Consider the following 22,606-nt stretch of genomic DNA (forward strand, 5'->3'; position numbering starts at 1 on the left):
AAGCGCAAGCTGCAGCATAAAGTAAAAAAAAAAAACAACAACTGTCGCAATGGTGACATGCTTACCTTGCTGTTTACACAGTATGGATGGTAACACTGGGAGCACTGAGCACAAGCTAACAGCTGGCCCTCCACACCTCGCCCAAAACTGCCACATACTACACACATGTCCTAGAAAGCAGAGCGAGAGCAGAGCTTTGTTGATATTGTAAACCTTTAAGCCTCAGAAACATATAACGGACAAAACAAAGTCTCATTTTTTTTTACCTGCAAAAGAACGAATTTATCAGTGTTGGAGAAGAGCACCACTGTATTCTGCATTGTGTCATCCTCCTCCTCCTCATCCTCTTTGTTGATTCCAGTTTCTGTATTCATAGTTTGCTGTAAAGAGGACAAAAACGTCTCAGTTAGACTTGCAGATCAGTTGTGTAGATGACTTTGTTTTTTTTGTGTATAATAGTAATTTGTGGCTAAGCATGTGCCATGAAGATGTCTTACACAATTATTTTAGATCATCTGAAGCAGAGCCTATTTATTATAGCGCATTACCAAGAAAAAAAAAAAAAAATATATATATATATATATATATATATATATATTTATATAAATAATATATATATATATATATATATATATATATATATATATATATATATATATACACACACACACACACACACACACACACACACTCGGAGGGAAAGAGAGACGGAGACAAAGGGTGAGAGCTGTACTAGCTACGACTCAATAAATCTAAAGTAATAATTCAGCATTTTCCTTAAATTAAACCAAAGCATCATAAACAAGAAAGACACTCACTAAAAATGCATCGATGCAAGAGGCCATAGCTTTGAGGCGTGATCGTCCTCGTCCTCTACCGGTTCCTCCACCTCGGGGCCGCCTCCTTCCTGGGAATCCGCCGCCCCTGCCCTGCTGTATCGTCCATAAAAACAAACCAGAAATGCGTATTTTCATAAATGCAAAACTGTACTGGAGTATGCAAATGATGAAAGCAATAATATAGAGATATGCATGCATTCTACCTGTTTTACTCTGGAACGGCCTGGAGATCCTCTGCGCTTCAACTTCTCTCCGTCACACTTGAGAGCATCAAAGGGCAAAAACTCGTCACTTTCAGTGAGCAAAGAATCGGAGCGCGCCCGGCCTGCTGGCACAACACTATGGTCCATGGACAACAGCTGGGAGTCCACCTCTGCTGGTGAGCCTAGGAAGCCACTGCTACTCTCATCACCGTGGCTCATGTTGGACATCTCGTCCAAGAGCAGTTCTGACTTAATGCCGGTTTCCTGAGCATCACCCTCTTGCTTGGGGTCGTCTTCGGACTTACAGTGCGCCTCGTCCAACAGCTCTTCCTCGTCATCTTCATCCTCTGACTGACCTGCTCGGTCATCTGTGTCCGAGGCAGAGGGTTCCATGTGAGGAATGTGGGGAGGAGTCCTGTCCGACACCTCCTCGTTCTGCACCTCTGACCCTGCCTCTGAGGTTTCCATGGCGACAGACTCTGCCTCATCTAAAACAGCAGGAAGAGGGATCTGACGAGAAGGTGAGGAAGAGGAAGAAACTGGAGTCGGTTCCGTTACTGCGACGTCCATTTTACCGCTCGATTCCTTTCCCTCCTGTCCGCTGGCGTCCTCTTGTGGCTGAACATCTTCTGCATGGGGCTCTGCTACTTTAGGTTCGGCTTCCAGCGTAGTGTCTGTGACAGGGTTAGCGAGGCTGTCCGCTGTGGCCTGAGCTTTAGGTTCGTCCTCTATACTAACAGCATCTTCAGCAACAGGTTCGCTACAGCCGTGTGTGCCTCCGCTGTCACCGACACCTATTAAAATGAAGACAGATATCATCCAATATTATGAGGTAATGTCTGCCAACAAGATCCAACACCTGATAAATCACGTTATTAAATGCTGAAGTCCAAGGGCTGACTACTTTATTTCCCAGGCGTCATCATTTTTCACTACAACTGCCATGCTGAACCGATTCCATTAAACAGCGTTCTTGCAATCTGGTATCTAGCTGATTAAAAGATGTGTACTGCTCTCTCCAAGCACTCAAAATCGATGAACGTACAATCAATTGCATTTTGTTCTACACATAAAGCACTTCCACAGCACAGGCTTTGACCACTTTGACCCTAATCCGAGATTTCTAGCATAGATCTCAAATGTTTCTTTAGGAGAAGAAAATACATAATCGGTAAAATACATGCACGCTTGTTTAGTGATTACCTGAAACCCCGCCCACGGGGACCCGCTCCTCGGTAAAGTCCCGATGTGTCTCCTGTGGATCAGCAGAAACCAGAACGTTCTCTGGCTGTGATCCTTCTTCCGTAATGCTCTTGTGAACTTCTTTCATTTCGCCAACCTCAGCTTCTTTGTCTGAATTAAAAATAAAACACGATATTATACAGGAATGGATATAACTAGCTAAAATACTTGATTCCTGCAGAATCCAAGAACAATTTTAACACCCTTTGACACTTTAAAAAGTACATACCCAACTCCATGGGTTCCTCTGGATCTGTTCTTTCATCTGCCTGTTCAGATGATCTCTCCGTTACGGAGACAACAGTCTGTGCTTCTCTACAGATAATGCAGATGCATTTTTCGTCTGGAGGTTCTGAGACTTGGGCACACTCACTGTGTACCCACCTGTCATGAGAAATGACGTTTTAAACAACTCAGGAGCTAAATTTTATATTTTATTATAGTAGGAACATTTTGCTTCATGCAGAAGAAAGTAAAAAATAGAAATTATAGCAGACTAGTAATTAGCTAGTAACTAGTAACCTGTGTCTTCACTGCATAACACAAGGGACTTCAAAGTTAAATATTACTGTCTATACGAGACAGGCAAGCTGTCCTAAATGGTATAAGTATTTTGACTTTCACTCTAATCCAAAGTATATAAATGTATGGAGCTCCACCGGGGTCATGTGGTTTAAAAAAATAATAATAATAATAAACCGTAAGTGCAGATTACTAAAAGTGAGCGCGCGGATTAATGAACCAAAAAGCTCGTCCGCAAGAGGTTGATTGAGGACCACTGAGCTTCTACGAATTGCAAAAGTTGACATTGTTGCCATTTTTTAACCCCTTGAGCATTCAGTGCGCACATTTTTTTTTTTTACAACATGACCTTTGGGGGGCGCTGTACAAATGCGAGTTCAATAGGCAGAGCTTACTAAATGGACTACTGTGACAGATTTCTGTTTGGATTACTTCTTGGATGTTATTTCTCACAAACTTAAAGCAGCACCACGGTGACTAAAGTTTTTCCCATTGAGCAGATATTTTATTGTGAGCTGATCAATGAGACTTTTCCAATGACCCAAGTTAGGCACAATGGATGGGGATAAACAGTCACCACCCACATTTTTTTCAACTATAATCAACTACAATTTTTGTTTACAATTTCAAGACCTTAAACCTTCATAATTATTATTTATAAGTATTTTTTAAGGTTGTCATAACTTGAAAGTTTTATACCGTCATTGCTTTATTCTGACCACAAATAATTAAATGTAACCCTTTGCTTTATAGTAGTTTTCTTACTTACTCACTAAGAATGAAAAACCTCTGTAGATGGTTTACCCCTTAAATGTGTTCAAAGTATTGACGGCAGGCTGAGTAATTGTGAACACACCGATACGTACAGCTTCTAAAGCAGGTATGCGCTGCTTATGTATAACATGCGTGTTTCAAGACTGATGTAAGCATGTGTAACAAGTTGGTTTGAGACTAACTCGCTGGCAGAGTTTCGAGGAAAAGGTTGATCGGAGGCACAACTTTTGATAACATAACGCCAGTAAATGTTATGTTAATATGCGACATGTGAATCAGTGCATAAAATAATTGTGATTCAACCAACCCTGCCCCCCGCCCCCCGCATCTCTATTAGCTACGCTAAAATTTACACAGTCACACCAAAGCAATATTAAAATTTACCCACATTACAAAAATAAAAAAAGAAAAACGTTGCCAATCAAGTCAGACCCACTGTTTGAGATGGGGGTCTGGAGGAATGGACTCACCTGTGACAGATGGAACAGCGGTGTTGTAGTGTGACGGATGACTCGGTGACCTTACTGCAAACCCCACAGACAGATACACGCCGTCGCTGACAGCTTTCACAGAGTGTGTAGATCTCAAACCACTGTGCAGAGCTTGGGAGAGTAAGGCCTCGAGCTCCACAGTCATTACACACACGACACCGCTACAATGACAACATGCAGAAAAAACATTATTTTAATTGTTTTTAAACTAAATAAAGTCTCTTGATCAGATGCTTAGTTTGCAGCATTTTTATCAGGTGTAAAAACAAGCTGAACAGCAAGTGTGAAAGTCTGGACGGGTCAACAGTTTGACGCGTGAACACGCTCTTCTATTTTTATTTTGTGATTTCTTTTTTTTTTTTTTGTTACTTCTTAACTTTGTACATTTGCATCTTGCTCATTTTTAAGTATGTGTACTTTGAAATGTCAAACCCGGATGGAACTTACTTTGCACTTCCATGAGTCAGGGGGAACAGAGTCAATGGCTGGCTGCAAACAAAATGTGTGATAGCCCTTGTCACATGCATCACAGACCAGCATTTTGGTGTCTTCCCCCGGTTGCCTACACAAGACATATTTGATATATATGTTTAAGACATATTTTTTAACCAGTGAAACAACCTTAAATGTTTTTTAACATTAGAATGAACGCGGTCTCTAAAAAAAACATACCTGCAGGTTTGGCACACCTTACACTCTGGGCACTGCCATCCAGAGCGCTGGAGCGGTGAGGCGCTGATCTCAAGACACGCATCATGGTAGTGATGCCCACAGCCTGTGCAGTACAGTAACCTTTGCACATCGCCAGCAGAGTCGCATAACACACAGCGCGCCTCCTCTCCAGCTAAACCAAAAAAAAAAAAAAAAGGTAAAATAAAATATTTTTTAGACAGAATCCTAAATGTCATCCAATGTCCTTTTTCCTTAGCAGTGCTCCTTACCCATCTCTTCTGCCTGGTCTATGTGCTCGAGACAGAGAAGAGCCAACTGCTTCATGGACTGAAACGATCCGCTCGCAGCCGAACAAGGGAAGTGGTAGAACCGTGAGCAACCTGCAGCACGGCACCTGATGGTCGCACCCATTCTTTTACAATAATCACACGGCTGTACAACAGAAAAAAGGAAGAAAAAAAAAAAAACATTCAAGAGAACTTATCATATCACATTGCGTATCCTTGATGTGCAAATTGATTTTTTTAGTCCACCTGCTGTATCCCTGAGATGACCGCTTTATCCACGTTTATCAGCTCTTCTCCCTCGCCCCTTTGCACCCCTTCTGACCATACTGCACACCAGTGGTGAACACAACAGCTTCCTGTGTAACAAAATATATTACATATTAACATTACAGAAAAAACTATGAGATCATACTTTTAAAGAGGAATCAGCAACACTGGATAAAGACAGTTGATATTTAAATTCAACAGAGAAATAAATGCAAACCTCCCTCCCTTGTGCTTTCAGAAGCGCCGCCCACAAACTCACAGAAGCGATACTAATAACTGACCAATATTAATATAAAACTTCATCAAGCAGTAACGACCCTTTGGCGATTCGTTGGAATAGCGTTGTATGGCGCAGTCAGTGCCGCTTCCAATTTACAGAACCAGGGCTGTGTACAATCTTCTGATTTTCAGACCACAAGCAGATATTCACTTAATTTAATGAAAACTGAACAAGTTGTGAATCACTCACACCTCCTTTAATAAATACAAAAATAAAATTAATCTTGAACATACCTTTGTCATCAAAAAGAGACGCAGGACTGATGGGTTCAGAGAAGCCAATGGAAGACAGGTCATCATTTCCAGCTAATGGCAGTGAGGAGGTAGACGGCTCCAGATCGGGCCAAAGGGAAGAGGGCCCGAAACACCGGAGCTCCCTCTGTCCATGAAGACTTCTCTCAACACAGTTGCAAAGCGCACAAGCTCTGACAATCTCCCTGCACAGATAATGCAAGATTGATATAGTTGTCTGCTACAACAAAAAATTTAGGACATGCAGAAACCTAGGAAGATTCGATTCACAGTTCAAAGTTTGTTTGTGACATTCTGATCATTGAAGCCACACTCTGCATAACTTTTCAGACTCAAATAGCTTTTAAATGCAAAAACATAACATGGAATGGTAATAAAAGGCTTTACGCTGGTGCAATGGAAGGGTCCACAGTAGTGCCTGAGATGTCCTCTGCAGCAAAAGGGGCTTCTGATTCCCCCTGAGACGGGACGGTCTCGTTTGTAGAGGCACTGTCATCAGCTAGGAAGTAGAAATAGGTTAAAGTTACATGTTTAAAAATGTTGTCTTCACACTGTCCCTGGGAACAATATCTATGTAATCATTCAAAGAAAGCCATCAAATCACAAAATAACAGTTAAAAATCTTTTTTTTTTTTTAAATGCAGAAATTCTCACAGGTCAATTCAATAAGATGTATTTCACCGATGTTCAGTGCAAAGAAAAATCCAGAACAAAAATAAAACTGGCATCCGTGTCAAAAAAAAGTTTGATTTGTTGCTAACCTGCTTTTTCTGAATCATTTTCTTCGCAGTTTGACTTCTGCTCGTCCATTCCTTCTCCTGAAGATGATCTCCCTAAAAGAGACCTGAAGAGAGCACAGCTGCTATAAACCCTTCAAATATTCATACAAGACAAGTAAGTAAGCTTTGCATCTATTAGGTTTAACATAAAGTTAAGTAACATACACAGGTAGAAATCTGTAAAACTGACTGCTTTTTCAAAGACATGCAGCTTACAGATAAACACAATCAAAAAAAAAAAAGTTCCAAACTCTGCCTGGATCTGACAGGATTAAAGGAACCATGCATTGTACTAATACGCTGTTCATACCACATTGTAACAAGACAAAATACAAACCATTAAATCACATTCGCGTCTTCAACTCATCCTCTTAACTACCGAGCAGGAGCGACCGTCAGCTACACACGACAGCTAAGGATCTGTGTGTGTTTGCTCGTAAATGCGCTTTTATCCGCCAGTTAGCTACGGATTACAGTACATGTAGCTAGTTTAGCTTAGCTCGATTGCTAGCTTGCTAACCGGGCTTAACAAACTCTGCACAAAAATCCACTTCGCGCTCATAAACCCATAAATATAAAGCAACGATTGCACTGGGGTACGGTCGCTAAGCGAAACGTAGGGGCAATAAAATATTTATAACGCGTACATAATGATCACGTAATGCTACTTCCTTCATAGAAAACAACACTAAACGGAGATACACAAAGAAAACACAACTTCCGAGTGGTTCGCTTCCTGTGACGGTTCATAACCGCTCCGGGCTCAAACAAATCCGCTGATAGATAGTTCCGGCAAATCTACATGCAATGCAAGTCAAGTAAAAGTTCTGGATAAAACAAGCGTATAATAATAATAATAATGATTTGTAATTAGAAATATACATGACATTTTAGCTTCCCTATTAGATATTCGTTTTTATTTTTGTCCATTATGTCTGCACTCTAAATTTTATTAGAAATGTTCTAATGAAATTATGTAAGCTGTTACTAATGCAGATTTTTAAGTAGCTATTAACACAATGTTTTTTGTGATTTAAATTTTATATATATATATATATATATATATATATATATATATATATATAATTATTATTATTATTATTATAAGTATATTAAAAAATAGACTTTTTTTTTTATTCGAATTCCTGACATTTATGAATGTTCATGATAATGAATATTAATATAAACACTTAAAACTCAAGCGGCACAGACCACTCACTCATTATCTTTACTGTTTTATCCTGTTTACAGGATCACAGGGGTCTGAAGCATATCCCAGAAGACTTAGGGCACAAGCCAGGGTACACTCTGGATGAGATGCCAATCCTTTGCACACACATACGCTCATTAACACACTACGAGCAATTTGGAAATGGCAATTAGTCTACATGTTTTTGGACTGTGGAAGAAAAACAGATTGCGCAGAGAAAACTACCCAAGCATGGCGAAAACATGCAAACTCCATGCACACTAACCCGGGACTCAAACCTGGTCCCTGGTTGTGCACGGCAACATACTATACAGTATGGAAGCTTTGTCGGTGTGAGTTATTGGGGAGGCTTCAGATATCGAAATGTGCATTAGGATTTTCAGATATTTCAGGTATATACTGTATGTAAAGTTATCATTACTTTTATAACCTAATTTTTACCACTATCAGAATATGAGACTAATGTTGCAAAAAATGCAGAACTCCAAATGTTTGGTCACAGAAACAAACGAAAACACCCAGAAAAACATGTGATTGTGTATCTGTGTATTTCTTTGTATGTGTGACCTATTTTTTAAGTCATGTTTGTATTGTTGGTTAAAGTGAAATAAAATTTTGTTCATATTGCCTATATTGTGCTGAAAAAGAAATACTGAGCCTTATATATGTTCATACAAAAAAAAAGTTTATACAAAACAAAATTTTCTTAAACAGCAAATAAAGGCTTATATTAATGTGTTTCTTCTAGGAATATAATATCAAGCCTATATTAAGATTAGAAAGATGATCTTCAGAGTCTAACTATAAGGATAAAACATGGATTAAAAGCATGAGATGCTGTTTAGTAATAAATGAAACAAGTAAGCACTGGCAAATTACAGTGGAGGCTTATAAGAAAAATATTCCACAACAGAGTAGACAGAATGGCGTCCTACAGCCAGATGCAAAGCTCTAGTTTTTATTGTTTATTTCTTATGTCATTTCTTTGTGGGTTGAATTTTGGCAAGTATGTCTACTCGCAATATATCAAAATAAAACGTGCAATGATGCTGTCTGCGCCAAGTTAAACAAACAAAAAAAAAAAACATTCACTCTTATTGCCAATACCGTTAAAAACGTTATTCCCCCACATCCCTTGTTTTACATGTGTTTCCTCCTATGACAACACACAGTTGGGTAAAGGAAACTGCACTGGTTAAGACGTTTAAACTTCTCTCTCCCTCACACTGTATTTCAGACCCGACACTTTATTTTAACCAACATTACGAAAAGCCCTGTTGATCACAACCAATGAACACTAATACTCTCTATATGAAGCATCATTGGTTATTATGGCTGAAGGTGTGCACCTTGCCTGGGATAGTTGCCTGGGATAGGTTCCAGGCCCCCTGTGTCCCTGTACGCAGGATAAAGCGATATAGATAATGAGCGATAAAAAGACCTGATTACAATACAGCCCTACACGAGGAGATGTGATCTCTGCTAGGGAATGTAAATAAAATGTATTTCCTGCACCTTGCACATGCATATGTGCTACCCAGTGTACATAAAAAAATACACCTAGAAGTGATTAAAAAGATCTTTTTGAAAGAAAAAAAATAATTACTAGCTATGCCAACTAGCAGGTTTATATTATTATTACATACTAGACCAATACATTAATGCACAGCTGTGAGACCTGAGCTTAACTATCAGAATCAGACAGGTCTGCTCTGTTTTAATATAGATTCTGAAAATTAACACTTTTATATTCAGGATGGATGATTAAATTTACACAACACCATCATTTAGAACGTCTCTGCTTTGTAAACAACATGCACTTTGAGCAAACAGAAAATGTACACCGATCATCCATAACATTATGACCACTTGCCTAATATTGAGTAGCACCCACTGCCCCTTTGGCACCAACTTTCTATCACAACCAGCATTAACCTTTTCATCAACTTGATCTACTCTAGCACTTCTATTATATCGGACTACACCTTCCGTGTGCATCAGTAAGCCTTGGCCACCCATGACCCTGTCACCAGTTCAGCAGTTTTCCTTCCTTGGATTACTTCTGGTATTACCTGATCACTACAGACCTGGAACATCTCACAAGAGCTGCAGTTTTGGGGTTGCTCTGACCCAATTGTATAGCCGTTACAATTTGGCACTTCTCACACTATGTTCAATATCTCGTTACAATGGCAGCTGGAAGTGAGTAGGGAGCAAGTAAACCCTTTTTCCTGAAATTTATGTATTGTAAGCAGGGGGGAAAGGGAAAGCATAAGGATTTGAGTGACTTTGACTAGGGCGAAACTGAAATATGGAGAAGTGGACTGTGTCAGAGCCAGAGTCCAAAACTCTTGTGTTAAAAACTCAGCACTTGTGGGATGCAGTTCCATGCACATGGGAGTGAAGGCTGGCCCGTGTAGTCACTTCCAGTAGAAGAGCTACTGTAACTTAAACTGATGAAAGGATTGATGCTGGTTGTGACTGAAATATGTCAGAACACACAGTGCATCACTGTTATGGTGGCAAAAAGTGTGACCTACTCAATAGTAGGCAGGTGGTCATAATGTTATGGCTGATCAGTGTAAGTACGCAGGCTAAACATGGCTAGCTCTCCTAAACCAAAATAATGAGTCAGTGGAGTGCTAGGGAAGTATGCAACACACACACACACACACAGCAGAGAAAGTTCCTCTAACTAGCGACGCATATGACTACAAGAGCATTGACTATGATATTAAACTGATAAGTTTGTTAAGTTTAAAAAGTAAACAAATCATAACGAACCCAGGGTGTTTAATAACCTAGTTGTATTTAGCTTTAAAGCAAATTGTGTCAGGAAAACATTCAACACCAACTCACTTATCACCTGTAAATGCACCTAAACGGAGTGTGTGTGGATGTAGATGTGGACAATGGCTAGTTAGCTAGTTAGTTAGCAAACAAACTTTACGTGTCAAGTTTCCAAAGCAGTATGTTTAGCAAACCAGTTCAACCGTCAGTAAACCAGGCCAAAGTTGACCACAAACAGTGTCATAGGAAGACTCAGTGAGGTGAAAACAAGCTAACTGCTAGCTAAAGATAACTTACTATTTGAACTTTGCTAGCTAAGCTAAACACCAAGGACACCCACTGTTCGTGCATCGTTGCTAGGTGTAGAAAGAAAGTAAATGCGATTTGTTTCGAGTCTTAAAACATTCACACACACGACATAGCTGGCTAAGATGTGAGTTAGGTTTGTAAACTTTAAAAATAAACAAGAAGCTAGCTAGCAAGCTAGCACTTGATGCTTAGGCTGGTTCGTAGACTAAACTCAGGTACGAGGTGAGGTTAACTACTTACACTACTAAGGTGCACCACTTCACCATGCTAGCAACCAAACTAGCAAACAAAACATAAAGCACAAGCTTTAAGAGTTGGACTCACCTCACAGAACGTCCTTATACATGATCAGAAAGCCATACGGACACAAATCCGTGTGTGTTGGTTTCATTTCATAAAGCTGAGCAAGCTGTGTGTGTGAACAGCCTGTGTGTGTTGTGGTGCAGATTGAGGGGGGAAGGAAGTGCCTGAAGCCCTTGGCTGCTTTGCTCTAGCTGTAACGCCTGCTAACTTGATCATGTATTAGCTAGCGTACAAAAATGGCTAACCAAATTAATCATAGTATTACTAGATAGACCGACAAGCAGACTTTTGGGAGAAACTCCAATCTATTCGGATGGGAGTGTAGTTCCTAGTTTGAATGCTTCTTTGCTAATTTGAAGGCGTTTCAAAGCTGAACTGCGTAGTTGCCTTTTCGCTTTTCCTGTCTGTGTTTAATAAAGCCTGATAGACTCTTTAAGTTTATTTGTTTTTAAATTTTTATGTTTTTTTCGACGGTTATTATTTTTTTTTCTAATTTGGGTTTGTTGGTAATATTTGTTGTCCATCTCTCATTATGTGAGCTAATGTTGTTGTTTGAGCTTTGTTATCGTTTGGAAATCGTTTTCACCGCCATGTCCATTTTAATCAGTCTCACCTCGAAGCGATGGTCACACTTGGCTCAACCCAGAATTATCATTTTATTTTTATATTTTTGTTTTGTATTGTTTGCTTTAAATCTTTCTTAGGATGTGAGACGGGTGTGAGACACTCCATGGCTCAGTACAAATTGAATTGCAGCCATTTTCCATCCAGCAAATATTGTTTACGGTCAATAATCATGATGGCGCACTGGCTTTCACTGAGTGATACACACATTTCCCTTCCATATTAATTCCTAAATGAAAAGGCAAAACCATAACCTTATAACCTGTTCACATTTTACATGAGATTACTGCTCACTGGCCATACTGACTTTGAGAAGCTGAGACAGAAACTTTTGTTAACTAACCTTGCATACACACACATTTATCATATATTAGGGTTTTGTTCCCAACTATGATTTTGTTCATTTTAGTGTGTTTCTTTCTATTATTATTTTTATTATTATTATTCCCAGCGCTAACATACCCTCTTTATCTTAAGGATTAGATGGATTTAATGTGTTGGAAGGAGGGAAACAGGTGGTTCTTTACGACTAGGTTTGGGAACCTGCTTCAACCAGGTGTAAATGCATGGAAGACATAAAAATAATATTACCCATGAGCACTGGTGGTTCAATGGTAGGTTTCCCGTTAGTCACTGGGTGGGTTCGATTTCTACCCAATGCCTAAACCCGAGCCACTGGTTGCAATGTCGGTCTTAAGCCCGGGTAAAATGGGAGGGTTGTATCAGGAAGGGTATCTGGCATAAAACCTGTGCCAAGTTGTTGTGCAGATCAGATAGATCCCCTGGCGACTTCTCGATGGGAGCAGCCGAAGGACTAATAACATGGTGGCAATAGGGGCATCTGGCATAAAAACCTGTGTCAAGTTTTGTGCGGATCGGATGGTCCACCCATCGAAGGAAGCAGCCGAAGGACTAACAACAACATGGAGGTACTATCACCAGATGCCCTGATGTCAAATTATCAATTAGTTTTCTTTTTGTGGGAAAAAAAAAAAGCATCTGGTCATCTTCAATACCGCTTACCCTGCACAAGATAGCGGTGCTGCCTGTTGACCTATCCCAGGAGACTTTGGGCATTAGTCAGGGTGCACCCTTGACAGGGTGCCAGTCCATCAAAAGGCACACATGCACACACACACAATACGGGCAATTTCAGAACACCAATTAGCCTAATTTGCATGTCTTTGGACTGTGGGAGGAAACCCACCAAGCATGGGGACAACACGCAAACTCCACACACACAAACCTGAGGCAGAAATCAAACCCTAAACCCTTGAGGTGCGAGGCCACAGTGCTAATCCTTATGCCATCATACTGCCGTCTCAGGTCAGTAAGGGCCCCTCTAAAATACATTCATTCATCTAACTTTAGTAGCTGCTATATCCTGTTTTTGGGTTTAGTGGACCTGGAGCCTGTAGCAGCAAAACTGTATGGAACACCACGTCCTACCCAGGCCATCATGCGCACACGCACACGCACACTGATACCTATGGACAATTTTAAACCACTTTTTTAATTTACTTACCGACATGTTTTCGGCATGGGGATACAGGAAGAACAACTGAAAGAGCATGGTCAGTAAATACAGCTCAACCCTTGAGATTTGAGGTGGTAATTCTACCCAGTACACCACATGCTGCCTAAATGACCTTTGGAATATTAATTTGAATCAGGGGTATGGTAGATGTACGTTTTTTTTTTCTTTTTTAATCAAGAAAGTAAGCCAAACCCAAAACAATGTAATGTTGCAAAAAAACTAATCTTTTTTAGCTACACTAAAATAGAAAAAGTAAAAAATTAAGGAAAGCTTTTGGTGGACTCTGGGACTTGTTCTATTATCTTAAATTTATGTAAAAGTATAAATTACAGCGAATGCTCAGTTGTATATATGCTGGATGCATTAATGTTAAACCTTTTTTTTTTTTAATGTATCAGAACCGATGTTACATGAAGAGATGATTTTTCTACCTCAGTGCAACAGTTGTGATTGTTCTGGGTTCAAAAGACTATTGACTTCAGATGACCCTAATGAAAAAAGTAGAGTAGTTTAAGTCTGATTTTATTAGATGGTTTTTTGTTATTTAAAAGCCTTCTTAAGTATGAAACAAAATATAAAATATAAAATTGTATAAAAGGAAAAATGCCTTTTGATATAGACTTTTGAAAACAGATCAACGAATGATGCTGTATCTATTCTTTAATTAAATATCCCCTAAATAAATATGGTAATGTAATTCATAATTTTTTTTTTTCATGGTTTGTATATATATAAAATATATATATAGGCTCTTAACCAAAGTCAATAACTATTTATCACCTTAAATTATTACCACTTAATTATTTGCATATACTTGTTACGCACAGACGTCTATACAGGGACAAGTAAAACTCATACACTCCGTTGTTCAGGAATTTATTTAATCATGAAGGCTACTTTCCCTGAAAAGTAACTGGTTAGAAAAGGTAACTGAGGATGTGGTTTCCTGATGCAGTGTCTCCTATTGGCCATAAGCAGATAAATCACAAAAATATCTTAGGTGGATTTGTGCCCAGCTGCAGCCTCCATCAACAAGATAATCCTCCTTATACATATTTCTACAGCTGTTCTAAATACTAGAACAAGAAGTACAGGTTTAAAAACCTTATGCATTTTGCTTTTTTTCTGAAGTTTCTAAACTCTGTTAGTATGTATGTTTCAGATTAAAAAAAAAAAGGTTTTCCTTACTCACTACATTTTTATTTACATCCCCATCTTGGTGACAGTTGTGTTCCAAGGAGATGCTTAAAAAGAATTTTGAATGCCGTCTAATCTGATTTAGATGCTGAACCCATTGGTATTTGTTTTCATTGACAGAGACCTTTAGATTTTATTATTTAAAGGTCATCTATGAATAACATATAACACTGTAGCTCTTGTTGCTTGTAATTCAGCTTTGTAAAGGGCCACTTTAATTTTTTATGGGGTATATTACTAAAGAAAAATTTAGGACTTTAATTAAGCGTTATATTGTGCTTGTAAGTTTTTATTTTTAAAAAAGTGTAAAAAAAAAACAAAACTGTTTGCTGTTCGGTGAAGTTTTAACATTATGTAACCGATTGTCTGAACACTTATAAACCACTGATTTAGGCTTCAAGCTCAGTTACATAATTAGCACATCTAAAATGTTTAATAATCATGTTAAATCTTTCATTAACAGGTTATAAGCAGGGATTAGGTTGAGGTGCCTTGTAACAGTGCAAATTGTCCACAAGGGGGTGCAAAATTCTTCAATTCATTCATTCATTCATTCATTCTTCTATATCACCCATCCTGTACAGGGTCGCAGTGGGCCTAGAGCTTATCCCAGGAACCACAGGTCACGAGGGGGGATGCCGATTCATTACAGGGCACACACACCGACAAATATACTACGGGCAATTTTGAAATGGCAATTAATCTGCATGTATTTGGACTGAGGGAGAGAACTGGGGTACCCAGTGGAAACCCAAGAAGCACAGGGAGAACATGCAAACTCCACGCACACAGAGCCAACACGGTAATTAAACCTTCGACCCTGGAGAAGCGGGGCTACAGTACTACTAATATTTTCATTAGGATGAGTTTGTGTCCAAAAGAACAGAAATAATATTTTAAAGATGATTAACATTTTTAAAGAAAAAAGAAAAAATTGCAACTTGTGGTAACCTAGCCCTTGTTAAGTCTTTTAAATACAAAGTTGACAATGCAGAACATGATCCTGGAAATGAATGGAGACAAATAAAGAGACAAATTAGACAGATGCTTAAAAATATCCATCATTTTACCATATTATCTTTTTAAATATATCAACCATCAAAAATGCCCATTTCATTTGCAGTTTTTTTAACAAAATATTCCATAACAATTCATGTTCAAGGTTAAGAGGTCTTTTGTGTTTTAATTGTATATTTGTACTATAGTAGAACAATAGAGTCTGTGCTGTTTTAGGGTTAAGTGTGAGTTATTATTATTATTATTATTATTATTATTATAACTGGCCTGCCAGTTACTTCTTTGCAACCGGACACTAACAAAAGACAGCAGTTAAAGTTTTAAAAAGTTGACTTAGCGAATACAATCCATTGAACATTAACATGTTCATCCTACAGTTCATCTACACACACAAGGGCAGGTGTAAATAAAAAAAAATGATAATGATAAAAAAGACATGTAGTCATGAGATTAATTACTATAACTTTAAATGGTTTATACTGTATATATTATAAATCCAAAAGTATAAAAATAGCATTTTTCTAAGAAATATTCCCTCTTATGTATAAAAATGTTTGCTCTGAACCAGACATTACAGTGTACTTCAGATCTCTAAATGGCCACAACAAAATGAAGCAAAGGGAATTAATAGTACTATATTACATATCAGTTCATTATGTTTTTTTTTGGGGGGGTAAGTAGCCTTTCTTCTGTTAGAATTTTTTGCCCCTAGTAGAAAGATGTTACTGATATCTCATGTCCTGGATCTTCAGGCACAAAAGGAGGTTTCCACAAAATCTGAGCAATCACACATAGCAGCCTTGCATACCAGTGAACCCCTACCTGTGTGCCATCTAGACAGTGATGTGTTTTAAATGATATGCTGTTCAATTTGTTCATTTTATTGTGAACTACACCTGAACTGTTATATATTACATTCGTATGTCCTCTGGAAAGAATTTGGTGAGATGGACGGATTGTGTTAACCTCTGCAGGATCTTGCTTCATCACTGTAAGTGGATTCATCTCCCTGAATACCTGTGTCAGTCCAACCAGGAAGCGAAGGGGCCTGAATGCCCAGTGTGCCAGCCTATGATCGTCTATAGATGCATAACTGGATGCCAGCACACCGTCCACAAAAAGGGTGCCATGTTCCGTCAATGGAGCATAAACCCCAATTCTTTCTTCCTGTGAGACAGAAACAATTCTGGAGGGATACACATGGCCATCCCTTCCACAAATTAGTACATAGACTCCCCTTGTGACTTGACTAGCAAAGCTAGCAGAGTACTCATGGTAGTACAACTTGAGGTTGGGAGCCATGAAGATGAGGTGATTAGGTGTGATTGTGAGTCTATGTCCATTTTCTGTACTAAGGACCAAGAAAGTGGATTTGTGCTCAGCATCCAAATGTAGGAACAGGAGGACGCGGCTAAAGATTACACCACCAGACTCAGACAAAGCAAGCACTGAGTCTCCAGGCTGCAGATGAGACATAGGCTTTTGCACTCCTTCTGCCAGAGTCACAAGTGAGGAAGCTGAGAAACAGCCTCCCTTTTCCACTGCAACAGAATGATCTGGGGAATCGGGAAACAGAGCAACAGCAAAGGTTAGACTAATCATCAGTGTTATGTATGTTATGGAATAATATACAAAAAGGTGACAAATTAAAGTAAAAAACTGTTTCTGTTATGCTAAGGAAAGACTTTTGCGTAGAAGTAGAAGTTACTTGTCCCCTTAGAGGAAAGCATCTTCAATGCAAAGTTCTTCTGACTGAAAAACTTTATCCTATGATAAAAGATTTGATGGGAATGGGCTTTTCCAGGATGACCCTATCCCTATCCACAGGCCACACAGACACATTAAATAGTGTGATGGGTATGAAAATTCTGTTAATCATAGGTTTTGGCCTTTACAGCCACCAGAACTTGGTCCATTGAACAGATAAGGAAGGTTTTGGTGGCGCTTTAAAAACATTTTCAAACCAACAATTAAAGAAATAGCTCTTCTCAGTTCCAGAGATGTGTAGGTGAAGATGCATTAAGGCTAATCTGACTGTTCCTAATGGCTTTACATATATGAAATGTATTTGTTTTTCTTTTAATTTGTCACCAATGTATATGGGCACAGTAAATACAAAGATTTAAAAAGCCACATTCAAACTAAAAAAAGATTTACCTGCTTTGACAGAACAGTGCACATGATACTTGGACTCATAGTATACCCAGTCGAACCCGGCCTCAACAGCCAACTGGGCAAGGAGGCCATACTTTTTTATGTCTCTGTCTGAGGTGGTTATGTCCACAGCACGGCCCTCATAATGCAGAGAGCCAGTTGGATGATTATCATCCTCGTCCCAGGCCTCGGTCACTCTTAGCCGAACACCCGGCCATTGGTTCATAACTGCAATGGCCAGTTTATTTAGGCAATCCTTACACCGCTGCCAGGAGAAAAGAAAGATGTTATTCAAAGGATCAGGTTAAATAATTATAGAGCTATGATACCACCAAAGCACCACACCTAGGCATGATTCTTTATTCTTAGCAGATTCCACTTTCACATTGCCTTCAGCAACATGCGCAAGCTGAGCAAAGACTAAACACCCCAGTATTGGGCTGTGTTTTGTCTCTCTGTCTTGGTTTTGTTCACTGGTTGACATCAGCAAATTTTGTCTGTACATTCAGCTCTGATAAAGGCCATCTACAGCCTCCTACAAAATACCCCTAGCAATCAAAACAAAGTTACTGTAACTAATCTCCAACATTCTTTGGCCATCTTCAGCAATGTTAGAGAGTAAATTCAAGGTCACATTTTTTTTTCTCTCACAAGATAGTAATATTTTCACACAGCCTTTTATGCATGGTTAGTCAAATGGCAGCGTTATTACAGTATCTAGCTTCTGGCTTCTGTCTGTTGTAGAGGATGCACAAACTGTGGTTTGGGTTAACGTTTCAGAAAAAAAATGTGGTTTGTCGTGAGAAATTTAATGTTTTACAGTGGAGTATATTGAGACCATTCAGAAAGAGTGAGAAAGGTCAAGTGACAGAGACTGGAGGTCAAGAAAAGGCAAGCAGAGAAGAAAAGGCGAGACCCAGTCTGAGTGAGAGGGCAGATTGGTGGAATGTTTGGGCATGCATTTGTGAATGTGACAGAGAAAAGTGAGAAATTAAGCCAGGCGAAAAACAAACCAGGCCCATTTTTCTCGCAGTGAGGTTTGACAGAGGCGTTTCATTGTCAGAACTACAATAGAGGCTTTTCCGATGCTGACATTACTTCAGCAGGCGGGAATTCTGTACAGACAACCCCGCAGAACTACCAAAACATACACAAAGGACAGCTTTCAATGCTGGACAAGAAGCAAGCACATGCATACATACACATATGCCAACTTTCAGCTTTGGCATCAGAAAGGCACCTGTGACTCAGCACGACACACATACTGTGTAATCTAAGTAGGTTGTCCCAGTTACTGTATGACTCAAAGGACTCAAATAATGTTTATCGAATGAAAAGCCCAAATATTATTTTCCGATCTGTATTAAATGTTACGCTGAGGACGTGTGCAGTGGATTCCCCTAAAGTAATACTCACAGCGTTCATTTACTCCCACTAAAACTCTGACAACCTATTTTACACATTAATGAAAAGCCATTACTGTTTCACCAAGTCACCTATTTGTTTAAGTTAGTAATGAGCTTGCACATTTTTAATCATTAAAGGAATTTGTTTCGCTTGTGGATTTCGCAAACTTCATATACCATTTTAATTACACGAACAAAGAAGGAAAACAAGAATTTAATATTTTCTTAGCACCAAAGACTTCGATTAAAGATTAATGAATGACTCCACACTGGGGATAGACTTGTTAATCCATTTTTTATGTGATTTGATAAAAAAAAAAAAAAAAAAAAAAAAACTGGCTTGGTATATTCAAAATATTAAGCATGTAAATGCATGATTAAGATCCAAAATGCTTTGGAAATAACTGTGTGGATTGTCCTAAATCGTTCAAAGGAAAGTGACAGACTAACATTTGTGGCATTTGGCAGACACCTTTATCTGAGGTAACTTAGATTTATCTCATTACGCATATATGTAGTTGCGGGTGAAGGACCTCGCTCAAGAGCTCAACAGTGGCATCTTGGTGGGGCTAGGGTTTAAACCTGGGACCTTCTGATCAGTAGTCCAAACCCCCTAACCAACTGAGCCACCCCTGCCCTGACAAGCTCTCTAACAGACCATTAAGGTGTTTTGTAATAGGTTAGATTTGATGCATCACTGAACTTTTTTGTTGTTGTTATAGTTTAAAAAAAAAAAAAAAAACGTATACTTTATGCATTGATTAGAACATGAAGGACTAAAGGTGCAATGAATTACTGCAGGGAAAGTTCATTAACCATTACCCAGCTTCCACATTACCTTGGTCATGAACCGGTCTGCTTTAGTGTGCTCCTCGTCTTTGAAGTCAATGTCAGGGTTGTAGTTGCACACCAGCTCGTTGAAGCGCTCAGAGTGGCGCGTTATCTTTCCTTCGGCCCTGCCGCTCGCACCCAGGTTGTTTTCGGAGACGTTGGGCACGTGCTGCTTGTAGGACAGCGGTGTGAGCCTGCGCGGCCTCGGACGCCCGCCGTATCCCGGACCGGGCCCGCAGCCGTGCACCAGCAGCCAGGCGCAGGTGCACGCCGCCGCCAGCAGTCCGAAGCGCGGAGCCGGCGTCATTTGATGTGCGCGCTCTGGACGGCCCCGGGACTCCGAGCGCAACGGCACTAAGCACCTGCTGGCATTTCAGCGCGAGTCAGGGTTTGTTTGTTTTTTTTTGTTTGTTTTTTTTCACGACCGGACCGAGAGCTCAAATTAGCAGCAATGCGCGCTCTCCCGGGGACTGGAGGCTGTCAATCATTAACCAGACTGAGCTTCCCGACGGATCAAACACATTGTTATAAAAATAAATAAATAAATAAAACGTCCTACAAAACGTTACAAGATCAAAGAATTTAGTAAACAATTGTCCTTTTGTATTGCGACTGGCTGGAATGCTATAGATACAGAGGACGACTCCTTCCATTTACATCACAGCTCAGTTACCTGCTCCTCGTTAGAGATGTGCACAGCCGCAGGTGTCTCGTCCTAAATCCCATCGTTAGTCTTCTCCGCACCTTGGACAGCTCCGCACACACACACACACACACATACAAAAAAAAGTCTCTTCCAGATGTCCTCTATCGATGCGATGAAAGTGAAGACGGTGCTGAGGTGACGAGGATTTGCCGGCGAGCGCTTTTAAACAGCTCCGATCTGACTGCACGCTTATGTGAGGGACAGGACGGGACGGGACGGGACAGGACAGGGCAGGACCGCCCCCTCCCTTCCTGCGCGCTGTCTGCACGCGCGCCTCGACTTCCCCGTCGCAGCCCAAAGACCTGTCTGTCGCATCTTAATAACTCACCATAAGAATACCTCTAACATCACAGGTTCACTCCTCAGCTCTATTAGCATGTATTTGAAAAAAAAAAAAAAAAAGATCTATAAATATATATCCTGTTACAACATCCCCTTTTCTAGCCTAGAAAATGCATGCAAACTGTAAATTAGACATGTAACATGCTTGTAAAAAAAAAGAAAAAAAAAGAAAAAAAAGGGGCCTTACACTTGTTTCAGGCTACAACAAACCTGTAGATTGGGTTATGCTTAAGGACCCATAGTAGTTTGATAGTGCACTATGAACCAACCACAGCCACTGGGGGATGCCCAAGTACACATTCAGTGCCTGTCCCAAGCATAGACAAACAGGGAAGGGTTGCATCAGGAAGGGTATCCGACGTAAAACCTGTGCCAAATTAAATACTCAGACACGGTGATCCACTGTAGCGACCCCTAATGGGAGCAGCCAAAAGAATAGCAAATCTCTCTGAACTGTAACTCAAAGCCTTGAACAATGAGCCACTAAAACTCAAATAAAAAAACTAAACATCTGACTCAACTAGCTTGCACTGATGTGATGCAAAGTTAGTTTTGCTTTGGAGATTGAATCAGTGCTAGTTGAGGTGACTCAGTAGTTTAGGCTTTGAGTCACTCTGTTCAAGTAAATTACTGTATAATTACTGTATTACAGACATTCACAAGGTTTATCCATATCCACATCACAATGCATATTAAAGCAAAAAAAAAACAAAAAAACACATCATTAGATACATGTTAGTCATACACTTATCCATTTGATAGTTTTACCACTTAATCTGGAATGTATCCCAGAAACACTGGGAACGAGATGAAGGATTCCAAAGTGTGACAGGAAACCAGTGACACACATGTACACACTCATTCAGACATTGGGGCAATCGTGTCAATTTTCGGGATAGGGAAGGAAACCAGAGAACCCAGCAGAAACCCAAACAATTATTAACAGCTTGCAATATTAAACTGATTGAATTGATTCTTAGGGTTTAGACTTTGAAAAGTATCTATGTAATGCATTTCACAAATAAGAATATATTAGATTATTAAAATCTGCAAATATTTCTGTGCAAGCCTATACTTTAATCCTTTACATATGATTTCTTTATGCATATGTTTACAACAGCATGAATTAAAGTGAGGAAAATGTATACAGGTATAATCATATAAATGTACACATATACAGTACAAATATTAATATAAATACAATTTCCCTTTGGGAAATTAATAAAAAGCTCTCTATCTATATACAGTTTATGATGTGAATTTTGACAGTGGACACCCCCTGTTAAGCACTACATGGCCTACTCTGTAGTGCACTTGCAAAAACAACTGAAAATAAGGTTAAATGTAAGTCTGACATTTAATAGACTTTTTTTGTCAAGAACTTTCTGCTTAAAAGTATTAGCATTAGCTTGCATACACGATTTAGCTTTCTTTTCCTGTGTTCAGTCCAATTAAAAAAGGTGCTAACTAATTGTGGTCCCTGTGCACTGTGCAAGGTTTCTCAGTGGGGAACACCCATCACTTCTAAAAACATCATTTATATTTTTGCTTTTCTAGAACAATAGAACATGAG

At 39.4% G+C, this 22,606-nt stretch overlaps 2 protein-coding genes across 3 annotated transcripts in view; both read right to left on the bottom strand.

Moving 5' to 3' along the window:
- Nucleotides 1-11,377, bottom strand: part of kmt2d (lysine (K)-specific methyltransferase 2D) — a 31,762-nt gene extending 20,385 nt beyond the window's left edge. Inside the window, exons 1-15 of one of the 2 annotated variants that reach the window (XM_053483000.1) lie at nucleotides 11,241-11,377; nucleotides 6,590-6,672; nucleotides 6,216-6,327; nucleotides 5,811-6,013; nucleotides 5,277-5,386; nucleotides 5,013-5,175; nucleotides 4,744-4,915; nucleotides 4,519-4,633; nucleotides 4,051-4,232; nucleotides 2,514-2,668; nucleotides 2,246-2,395; nucleotides 1,043-1,836; nucleotides 819-932; nucleotides 267-380; nucleotides 66-170 (exon numbers count right to left, since the gene is read on the bottom strand). In XM_053483000.1, coding sequence (XP_053338975.1) covers nucleotides 66-170; nucleotides 267-380; nucleotides 819-932; nucleotides 1,043-1,836; nucleotides 2,246-2,395; nucleotides 2,514-2,668; nucleotides 4,051-4,232; nucleotides 4,519-4,633; nucleotides 4,744-4,915; nucleotides 5,013-5,175; nucleotides 5,277-5,386; nucleotides 5,811-6,013; nucleotides 6,216-6,327; nucleotides 6,590-6,638 — 2,538 coding nt within the window. In that variant the 5' untranslated portion in view covers nucleotides 6,639-6,672; nucleotides 11,241-11,377. Of the gene's footprint in view, nucleotides 1-65; nucleotides 171-266; nucleotides 381-818; nucleotides 933-1,042; nucleotides 1,837-2,245; nucleotides 2,396-2,513; nucleotides 2,669-4,050; nucleotides 4,233-4,518; nucleotides 4,634-4,743; nucleotides 4,916-5,012; nucleotides 5,176-5,276; nucleotides 5,387-5,810; nucleotides 6,014-6,215; nucleotides 6,328-6,589; nucleotides 6,673-6,944; nucleotides 7,307-11,240 lie in introns of those variants that run through there. The other variant, XM_053483001.1, reaches the window with a different exon arrangement.
- Nucleotides 11,378-14,816: 3,439 nt separating this feature from the next.
- On the bottom strand, nucleotides 14,817-21,049 carry dhh (desert hedgehog signaling molecule). The gene is made up of 3 exons (XM_053483002.1): nucleotides 19,993-21,049; nucleotides 17,752-18,013; nucleotides 14,817-17,150 (listed from the first exon to the last, which is right to left on the bottom strand). The coding sequence occupies exons 1-3, from the start codon at nucleotides 20,290-20,292 to the stop codon at nucleotides 16,303-16,305; spliced, it is 1,410 nt and encodes a 469-aa protein (XP_053338977.1). The 5' UTR covers nucleotides 20,293-21,049; the 3' UTR covers nucleotides 14,817-16,302.
- Between the last annotated feature and the right edge of the window lie 1,557 nt (nucleotides 21,050-22,606).

Source organism: Clarias gariepinus, chromosome 22, assembly GCF_024256425.1.
Source record: "Clarias gariepinus isolate MV-2021 ecotype Netherlands chromosome 22, CGAR_prim_01v2, whole genome shotgun sequence".
Lineage (NCBI taxonomy): Eukaryota > Metazoa > Chordata > Actinopteri > Siluriformes > Clariidae > Clarias > Clarias gariepinus.

Excerpts from the sequence above, each read along its gene's own strand:
- dhh (XM_053483002.1), bottom strand. The coding sequence starts at position 20,292 with ATGACGCCGGCTCCGCGCTTCGGACTGCTGGCGGCGGCGTGCACCTGC. Across the intron at positions 18,014-19,992 it reads CAGACCGGTTCATGACCAAG|CGGTGTAAGGATTGCCTAAA; the intron begins GTAATGTGGAAG and ends TTCTCCTGGCAG. Across the intron at positions 17,151-17,751 it reads GCACTGTTCTGTCAAAGCAG|ATCATTCTGTTGCAGTGGAA; the intron begins GTAAATCTTTTT and ends CCGATTCCCCAG.